Source organism: Thermobia domestica, unplaced genomic scaffold (genome assembly GCF_964235325.1).
Source record: "Thermobia domestica unplaced genomic scaffold, izTheDome1.hap1.1 HAP1_SCAFFOLD_711, whole genome shotgun sequence".
Classification (NCBI taxonomy): Eukaryota; Metazoa; Arthropoda; class Insecta; order Zygentoma; family Lepismatidae; genus Thermobia; species Thermobia domestica.
In genome coordinates this window covers 1,789-12,878 of record NW_027656421.1, presented here as the reverse complement: position 1 = coordinate 12,878, position 11,090 = coordinate 1,789, and the positions used below count along the sequence as shown (strand labels likewise).

Sequence of the window (11,090 nt, the reverse complement as noted above, 5' to 3'; positions counted from 1 at the left end):
GTAACTGAAAAGAATACTTCTTGCATAACAACTGTGAGTTCCATTTTATTATAACACATTTCAATTTGTAGGCGTCGCGGACCCCCTGGCTACATCCTACGGACCCCCAGGGGCCCGCGTACCCCACTTTGAGAACCACTGCTTTATACTATATCCGAAGCAAATGAAATTATGCACAGTACTTTCTCCTGCGCCCTTGGTGTCTACTATCGAAATTTTTGGGAGCCCTTGCCTTCCAAGCATCGTTTTTCCGCAGCAACTTCTTCCCTTGTTCAGTCTCTCAAATTTGATCGAAACCGACTTGAATTACGAAGAATATGTTTCTTGTCAGTACTACAGCCACTGCTTTATAGAAACTTACAGGCTTATATTATAATAATTTATATGATTACGTATGCAGAGTGGGACATTTATTTTGATACCCCCTTTAACTTTTAAACTAATGGGAAAAAATTACCATGCAATTATCGGCACGGGGATATTATTTGCATACTCTGAGATATTACAAGGTTAATAGTGTTTCGAAACCTACAGTCATATATATTTTTCAAATGGCACTACGTCAGCTTATTAGATTACACCTCGAATTTCTATGCAAAATGGAAACAATACGTCACACAGTGTTGCAAAATAACGATGCTTAGAGTATCACAAACATCCAAATTTTGGTGACCTCTAGAGCAGTAATAAGGCAAATGAGAGACGAGGCAATGCATATCCGAAGAACTTTAGTGCCTAATACTATAGTCATGACAGAACTGATATTTCGAATGAATACCAACAGTCACGAACGAGTGAAAATTTGACTTTCCAAAAACCTTTATTTCGAAAAATTACCGAACTGCATAGATAGTTTTCAATAATAATGCCATTTACGCGATTCGACATCTCAAAGCGTTCTGAGATACGGTAAAAGCTGTTGAAATTTGCAAGACTACTTAAAATTATGCCATGCCGAGAACTTATTTTAATTACACACATCAAAAACTATTATCGTAATGTTATAGAAGCAAAGTAAATATAGTTTTATAAACTTTCCACAAATATGCTATTTTAAGCAATATATCAAATTTTATTATTTATTTCATATCTCATCAAATTGCTGTAAACGGCATTATGACTTTTTTTATATCTATTGGAAACCCTATATGTAATACGATGAGATTTTTTTTTTAAAATCCTTTGGAAATAGTTTGGATGTGCATTATCCCAACCATCTCACTTGCATTATTACTGTTGTAGAATCCTCCAAAATTTTTGTTGTTTTTTTCGATTCTTGTGATACTGTAGCGTCTTTAGTTTGCAACACTGCATGAGAAGTATGATATTGTATGTTTTTACTTTCACACTAGATCTGAAATATGTAAGAATCTGACGTAGTGCCATTTAAAAAAAATACAACTATGTTGGGTTGGCAACATTTAACCTGGTGGTATCACAGAGTTTGCCGAACAATGTCCCCCTGCCAATATTGCATGGTACAAACTTTTTTTTTTTTTAATCATCAGTTTGTTTCAAATGGTTTCGCGGTAATCATTCTTTTGCCAAATAATTTTGGGCTTGTATGCTGTATGATACATAAGAGTGAATATCCATGACTGGACCGGGGCTCTAACCCGTGATCTTAAGCGTACCATCCATGCGTTACCGCTACTCAGTCCGCTCCCCGAACAGCTATACATGTAGTCAGAATGTGAATTCGCTCCTATAGATGAATAAGTGTGTTAAAAACCGAGTCGGGACTCGAACCCGAACCCGGGATTTCCGGCACACAGTGCCGATGCATTAACCACTACGCCACCTAGTCCGCTTTCCGGAACAGCCAGTCATTCTCGAAGTCTGTGCTCTCATCTGGGACCACGTGCGTTGTACCACAGACCTTTGCTGTGATTGGAGAATCTTGTGTCCATATACCGAACAACTGAATGACAGTTATAATTTCCTATATACTAGTAAGAGAACTTAAAACAGAATTCTCAGTAGGTGTGAATTCTGTAACACACAAAGAGTGAAACAAGTGACTGATTGGATCGGGACTCGAACCCGCGATCTCTGGCAGACTGTATTGATGCGTTAACCACTACCCAGCCACTCCGCTTCCCAGAACAGCTACTCACTCTCTCACTCGATATCAACACCGACCTCGAGCGGACTGCGATGAGTAGAGGTTAACGCATCGGCACGGTATGCCGGAGATCCCGGGTTCGAGTCCTGGTCCAGTCGGTCACTTTTCCACTGTTATACAAATTTGATTAGCAAGTAGCTCATTAGCTAAGGAATAAGAATCTATATTTGGTGGCTGAGCTGTCAGTGAGGCTCCGCTCGGCAACAGTTTGTTCCACAGTTTTGCGCACTGAGAGCTTCACCAATTGTGTTCCACTCGTTAATTAACGAAACAATTAGTAGTATTATCCCAACATTTAAGTATTCTCTGTATTGGGATTTGGACCCTTAATGTAAATAAAGAATACTCATCTCAATTTGAGGCGAACTTGAAATCGACTTTTTTTTTTTTTTTTTCGTTTTCAATCTCTGATATGCTTGTTGCTCTTACAGTACTTATGCCTAGTAAATACAATTATTGCATTAACATTTAACATCACATAATCTACATAATCAAGCTCGCTCTGGTATTTGTAAAGTTAACTGTGACTAATTACATAGTATTTACTTAGGCATGATTAAATGCAACATGTAACCTACAATTACGGAACATATCAAGAGATTCCAGACAAAATTCAGCCATTTCAGGTTTACTAGAACATAACAGAACTGGTCGACATAGTGCACATAAATCAGTTTCGTAAATAGAAACTCTCACCAATTCTCTATTCGTATTAAAGTTCCAGTTCTTAATTTCCATCAAAGAACACAGAGGCAAAGGTTCATTTTCATTAAAGTTAAATTTACTCTTATATAAAGTTCCAGTTTGTTCCAGAAAACGTCTGGCTGTAAATCCAATGTGAACATTTCTGCGCTACTAATAAGGTATCATATCTGTAACCCTGGATCTATGCATTTCAGGTCTGGTTTTACATATCAAATCAAGAGTGGTCTCTCAAAATTTTCCTACAACAACAAAACAAATGAGACCATTGTTTTGATCCGAAATCTTTGCTGAAAGAATTGGATTTTAAGGAGGGTTAGCACACTACATAAAAGTAATTATTTGTTGCCTTTAGTTACTACAAGTTGTAGAAAGTTTTATCTTGTTTTTCAGTTTGTTATATATATATATATATATATATATATATATATATATATATATATATATATATATATATATAAAATAAGCAATTTGTGATAAAACAGAAATTACGCTTCCCCCTTAAACAGACAATTACCATGTAGAATTAAGCTTTGAAAAAACAGGTTTCCCTTAGATCGTATTTTATCAGTAAATACCACATGGACTTTTTTCACTTGTTTTCATTCTCTTTAATCTTGAGGAAAAAAAAAATCTTATTTTGAAAATGATTTTATGTGACCTACACATTCACTATTCCATGCTGTTCTGAAAGAGAACTAGCTCTTTCAAACCTCAAAATGGTGCTACCATTTTGGCAACTGTTTAATGTAACAACGCTATACGAACCGGTAGGATAGAATGCGGTGGCAAAATTATTTCCAATGCAGAGGCTCCATTCTGTTGGATGATTATGGAGAGCTCCGAAAAACGTGAGAGTACGATATAAAGCAATACACTGTATTATCTTTCTATTATAAACATAATTACAATTTAAACAATTATGAGTAAATGGGAACAATTCTACATAACCCAAGATCTCTTCGTTTTGATATATCATGCACAATGATTTTATTTTACTAGGGTAGTTGTTCATGTATGTATTGTAGACTAAGGACTATCCCTCAAACTTTTTCCCCCGTTTATTTGGGTAATTCTTTTTTCTTAGTTACAACGTATGAAGCACAAAGCCAATATATGAGTATGACTTCTGAAATGCATTATATCTTGAGTATTAAGACAAAACACGGACCATGATTTGTCATGATGTACATCAGTATCAACTGGTTATATCAACCAATACAAGTAAAACTCTGCTGGCCCATTCCAATTTCACCCCACTGTAACCAGTTGCACAGCGAGACAATGATATGCATTCTCTAAAAACTCTTTTTAATCTGTGGGTTCTGCAATATAGCAATCACCCTGTAGTCATTGCATGAATTTCACTGTAAAATCAATTGTTTTTTTCAGTTCATTTATCATTTTTTTCTTTCTTTGATACATGGAAACCTTTCTTAAAATCTCAGTATACAATTAACTATCTCTACTCTCTGCGACTATAGAAACAAGTTGGAGTGACCTGACTCACAGTTTATATATATATAATATATATATATATAACTTCTCTCAACAAAGAGCCACCGTAATTATGATGTAAATCGAGATTTGTTGAATTCCTGTTTTTTTGTACAATTATACAGAACTACAATTATCAGGTTTTCCCTGGCCCTGGCCATACCCAACTCAGATTTTTTTTTTTTTTTTTTTTTTCTCAACTGGACATTTCAGCTAATGGCAGTGTACAAGATTTTAAAAGGCCAGGGCCACGAAAATTTTTTGTACACAATGCAAAAGTTCATTTTGCGGCAGATCCCAATAAGCTTTTGTACTGGTCCCTTTAGGTGAATGCACTGCATGCCTCATCATCACTTTGTAACCAACTTCATACTCTTGTATGTATATATGTACGTTAACTCTCCAAATCTGTACCACTCCAATCAATGTCCTACAGGGTCAATAGCAACAATTCTCTCACACACAGTCACCATACAGGCAAATCCTTCTCCGCACAATATTTCTGAGTACACACATGCAACTTATGGAAAAATATACAAAATAATATATAAACAGGAAATATGAAGATGAAAAATTATAAATGCAAAAAAATGTAAATGTTGTAAAAAGCAGTAACAAATACTACCTCTAAATTTTCTTTAATAAATGCATTTTTCTTAGAAATTACGTAAAAATTTCATAGAGTAAATACACATTCTCACATATAATACTTGTTTTTCGCTTCTAAATGTCACTAACCTTTAATAAGGTTTCTGTGAGTCAGCCACTCCATATAGCTTGGCCAAGTACACTGTGAAAAAATGTTTTCTTGTTTCTTTGGGGGAGTCACAGATCCTTGAGCCAAATTTACATCACAATGTGGATGAGATTCAGTGAATTCCATCCTTCAGTTCCATCATATTCTTCTACAACATGATCTTGATGTCTAGACCTATATATGCTACCTACATAAGTGTAAAAAATATACTCAAAAACATTAAGAAGGCATAGTGGAATGAACATCTGGAATACCTTCATTAAACACATTCTTTTTCAGAAAACAAAATATTACGAAGATGAACTGCCTAATACAATTCCCTTAATAATACTACAGCTGTATAGAAAAGGTTTTCATAAAAAGCTACACAAACGGCTGTCAATACTTTTTCCCTTAAAAACTTTTTTATATATAAAACGTTGGGAGTGTTCGAACCTAAATGATGACACAGTTGATTCCACCAGGTTGACCAACCTAGCTGGGCAATCTGATGATATCCGACAAAAATGCAGTGAGTAAAGCAGCATATCACACAACACACATGCACACAGTCAGACATTGAGTGAAGAGCAGATGGGTTGACAAAGTCTCAGCAGAGCTAAAAATTTTCGACACTTCACTTTGATTCTTTCTCCTCCTTCTGTTTGTTTTCTTCTACATCTTTTTCGCCTTCTTTCTCCTCACAGTCAGCCTGAAAGAGAGAGAAAATCAATTAACACTTGAGAACCACACAAAGTGCAAGGCATAGAACGTAAGGAACAGTAATTCTTTAAGGGCACACACATTCGAAGAAATAAGAAACGAACTTTTATATGCCTAATTAAGATCCTGTGCCCAAGGCACGCTAATACATGTCGCTACTTGCGCTAAATTGTGCAGGCAATCTGCCGATTTAAAACTATTGTGACGATTTAATTGCAGCTTGTTTAATGATTTCAAAATGTGATAAGAGCCGTAACAATATTTAGCATTGATGTTTTTGTAACCGTATGTGTAGCTACCTATTAACCTATCGTATGTAATTCGTACAGATGCGGTTTAGTTACAACTACTCATTTTGTCTGTGGATACAGGGCAAAAGTAATACTTAACGTACCTTTGCGCTCGCACCTATTTTGATGTGTTCTGTATAACAACGTCCTTGAATTATTAAATAAACACGATACAGAGTTTGGATTGGTTGAAGGGCAAACTCAAAAAAATAAATTTGCTAAATGTAACCAATTCGAGCTTCAAAGAAACACAATTTCAACCTATAGCGTACAGTGAGTGACTCGAAGGACTCGTAACAGTAACAAGCAACATCAAACTGCTTACCAATATACAACGTATTTTCACCTACAGAACTCCCTGGCACGGAATTTAATAACACACCCTGTATTGGCACATCAATAATAAAATCAGCAGTACGAGTTGCCAATTTTTTCTTTCCGAACAAAAGAACGCACAACTTGGCCTCACGATTATACAGTGCCACACTGCCACTTAACGAGTGAAAAAACAGCGACTCAAAGCTGTATTTAACTGGTCTTCCATGGTGAGTCAATTTCTTGATGTTCTTATTTCTTTTGCTCCAATTGTTATTCCTCCGGGGAAGACCCTAAAACATTGAAGTATAAGGATTTTTCACCATTTGGAATTTGAAGAACAGCATGCGCACGGAATGGCATACCGTTCAATCACTCCACAGAATTTTTAATATTACATATTTAATATTGGAATATAAATTCGGATGCTTTTGTTAACGGAAAAGCTGGTAAATGCCAGAAAAAAATCAGTATACGATTAATTTGCTGCGAAATAACAGTTTGCAAGATGGCCAGTTGTGTCGAACAGAAGGTTTTTTTTTCTTTTTTTTTTCCTCCCTCCTTTCTCAGAAACTAGGGATTTCAGTGACACAAAAAAGTTTTCATACACACTTTGGTACAAGATGGATGCCTTGCGGACTATTCATGGATTGTGTTGGAGGAAGTAAAAGATCGATATTTGTTTCTATACTTGGTTCTGTTTACAAGGTACTAACGTCAAATGTCTAGGCTGAAACCCGATAATGTTACGAAGGAAAGAGACGTTTGGTACCAAAAAAAAACTTCTGGTAAAAGAGCGACATTAGAATGGGATTTTGAAGCTGGACTACCACGACTGACAAATTACGCGGTGGTGAATGCAATGAAAACGCACTGCAACGAAATAATTTTCCTTTAGTAATATAAAATATAGTGCTGTGCGTACGATTACCTCCCCTTCACCTACGGTCACTCGTCCTCTCCTCAGTTTTTGCTTTAAAATCCAAAGCGCTCCTTTAAAGCTCTTTGTTCGGCACAAGTTACCCCAGCGCTGATAAATCAGAATTTAAGACGACGCTGTTTCTGCAGGTGGTAAATTGCTTGTAAATATGATGGATCGATTATGTATCCTATTCTTTTTTCGATGTTAAATTTCCTCCGAGAGAAAGAAAAACCAATTCGTTGTGAAATTTATAAGAGAATAACGGAAAATTATTAAAAATATGTATTTTTATGTGAAATAAAATTTGTAATTTAAACTTGTAAATTCTTAATTAAGATAATAAACTTTGTTTTGGGCTTGTACGTGTTTGGAAAAAAATGTTTTTACATACAAATCCGGGGCTTAATTATCCTTTTTTTTTATTATTATTTTTTACAATACATGGTTTACCGACGAGGCGTATTTTTATTTAAACGGTATAGTGTAGAAGTAAAATGCTCTATTTTCGGCAAGTAAACATCCTCATATACTGCATAAAATTCAGAAGTATGGAGAAAATTGAATAGCAGCAATTTCAGCCCATGGAGTCATTGGACTTTTTTCTTTGATATAGTAAACAAGAAATTATTCAAGGTCGTCACAGAACAGTTCTTCGTAACACGTCTCCCTTTACATACCCAGTGATTCATGCAAGACTGAGCCCGTCCGTACAGTGCCCGTCCTTTGTTCTTGATTTCCTGTAGAAGTTTACTGTACGTGTATTGTCACATTGTTTCTTGTATGTCATTTCTGCATATTAGTCCGTGTGTTTGTTTTCAAGCGGTATTTTGAAAGATATTCGCAAGGAGGCCTGCAAATGCAGCACAATTCCAGACTCTTGTCGTGCAGTTGTGCTGTTTAATTTGTTTCACAAGGCTTCTGTTGGAAGACTGATAAACGCAAAGCTTCGCTTTCTAGGTTGTAAAAGAAAATAGTGGACACACTGCATACGTTCTGAAACTTACAGTACTTTCCATGTTTAGAAAATTAACTTTACACTAATTGTGTAATACAATATTTCTCTGAGAATGCGTAATATATCAAATAAATGTTATAACATTTCTTCCGACACCATGTGAGAGGATTCTTATGCATTTATATTCAGCTTCATTCTCAATAGATATATTTATGTTCTGTCATTTTTTTTAACCCCTCGCGAAGCTGTCGAAGTAAATCCAGTAAAATGAGTGGGTTCGAGATCGTGAAATAAACAACGCTATTGCTCCATTCAACAGTACAAACGGGCACAGTGGATCAAACAGTGACATCCATGCTGTGGTTCTCTCGTTCGGGTGTGTTTCGTAGTACTTGGGAACGTGCATAACAACTGGGAGAATTCAGCGAAGTAGACGTGCTGGATTTGCTCGAGATAGTATTTTCGAATGATGAAAAATCCTTCACGCTGTTGGTATATGGCTAATGAATGAAAAATGCTGTGCTGTCGTATAAGATGCATGCCGAGATACCCCAAACACACAAACCAAGCTGACAATTAATCATGATCATCTTTAACTATCGGAAACTGGAAATTTAAAACACATTGTCGTTCAAGAAACAAACTAATTAACAACTGGCATGGCTGCTGTCGCGGTAATTCCCACCTTACTACACGTTCCATCGCAATGTATTCTTGCCTGACAGAAAAATATTTGTATTCTTTACCGTCACAAGTACCATCCGTGCCATGGGTCACTCCACAAGGAAATGACCATTACATTCGTCAAGAATTCTGTGAATGAGGAAGTAGACCAGACTGCAACTGATTTATTTTGCATCTTGTTATCCGACGAAGCAACATTTACAAGTCATGAACGGTTCCAGCACGACTACTAGCTATCCCACAGTGCACAAGCACGGTCTGCCTACGGAAAATTCTCACCGTTGGATTGGAAGAAGAGAACCTGACAATTCCACAGCCCGTTCACGATTTGTCTCCTTGAGAGTTTTCTCTGAATAATGATAAAGGCCACAACGTAGAACTTCCCAACGACATGAAACGCCAATTACTGCAGCCAGTTTTACCACTTCGACTGAAATTCTACAACAATCTTTACATGCTAGACTGAAGTCCTATCGTGCAGCTATTGACCATTTGGTCCACAGAACTTATCTCGTATTGGTACTGTTCAACGGAACATTAACACTGTTTTCTTTCCAACGATATATCTTGATGCATTTAGACTATACAATAAACACAATCAGCATTCTCATCCCTCGCACTTTACAAGCTATTCGAAGGCATTATTCATCCCCATTTGACTGTTTTTAATTTCTTTGCAATGGGCTACGAATATCAACTCTTCTATACACTTGACGTCACATCGTTTGTATTTTCCATTTCCGATCTATTCTTGGTGCAAGTTTTAGGTAATCACATTGTGACCGCGGCTTTAAGTTTCCATTTCAATCACTCGGTACACGTGTAACGAATTGTGAAAAGGAACTTGAGTACGGGGATACACTTTTAAGTGCGAACTGAGCAATCGTCTTGCCGGTATCTGAGGACTGTGAAACAGATACTATGATAGAGCGCATACTAGTCCTATGTAATTCCTTGAACCGCTTGCAGGTTCAATTTCAAGCTAGGCCGTTTTAAAAAGGTGCTGTTTTGTATTTTCAGTGCTTTATAACGCTGAAAGAAAGATTTTCGATCCATGTTTATTAGAACGTTTTTGTTTCATTTGATATAAAGAATCGCGTCCGGAGTTTGGGCATCAAATTTCTACATATACTGCATATACATATAAACTAGAAAATGATGGAAACAATTACTACACTAACTTTCGTTAAAACGCTTCATCGAAACCAGGGAGAAAACAAAGAAAAAGGTGAGGCCTGTGACATGTTGGAATACAGCGTCATGTGATTTTAGATTCCTCCTTCGAGATTCCTTTGTTATATTATATTATATATATAAAAAAAATAAGTAACATGCACAAGCTGCGAGAATAGGTTCGAACTTTTAGTTAAAATATTCAAATATAATAACTTAAAATATACACTTTGAAGTTTACAGTTTCATGCACGAATACTGAACGTTATGTCTTACTTTTTCCTTTTCGATTTCTTTCTCAATTTCCTTGTCTCCTTCCTTCTCATCCTTTTTCTCTTCCTCTTTTTCTTTACCATCGCCTTCTTTTTCCTTCTTTTCCTCTTCAGGAGCTGGTTTCGGCAAATGGCTGTTCAAATCCAAAGTTTTGCACATCTCCTCCCAATCTGGGAAGCATCTGAAATTCAAATAATCAGATATATGAATTTCTACGCAGAAAACGAGAAATAAAACAGAATAATTAGATCGAACCCAATACTACTACATAAACCACTTTCCTTAACTCAAGAGATGAAGTACAAATCAAATGATGTGTAAACATGTACTCAAAATTCTGCGAAGTAATTTCAGATAATCAAATGGTTCTCTTGTATTTATATCTATTAAAAGAGGGTGCGAAAACTGCGGTCCCTAGGCCGCAATTGAAAAATAAATATTTTAGTTCGAAGAACTTTGTAAGAAGAAAAAAAAATTGAGACCAAACTCTGATCTAGTTACTGGATTCGAACCGGAAATTTCAAGCCCTGCATTAGACAAACTTGAGAAAGGATGAGGGTCCATTTTTTTCTTTTTGTTTTTTTCTGGAAATATCTCTCTATAAAAAAAAAAAAAAAAAATGAAATTAGTACTATAACAATTCAAACTACCCATGTTAAATATAGAAGATACCTACGTAATTATGCTATAAATAT

At 36.0% G+C, this 11,090-nt stretch overlaps 1 protein-coding gene across 1 annotated transcript; it reads right to left on the bottom strand.

Moving 5' to 3' along the window:
• Window positions 1–3,685: 3,685 nt before the first annotated feature.
• LOC145677230 (failed axon connections-like) lies at window positions 3,686–10,576 on the bottom strand (the record flags this gene model as incomplete). The annotated part of the gene is given in 2 exon segments (XM_081747821.1): window positions 3,686–5,772; window positions 10,399–10,576. Coding segments are annotated over 2 exon segments (253 nt in total), but the record flags the coding sequence as incomplete, so codon positions are not given.
• Between the last annotated feature and the right edge of the window lie 514 nt (window positions 10,577–11,090).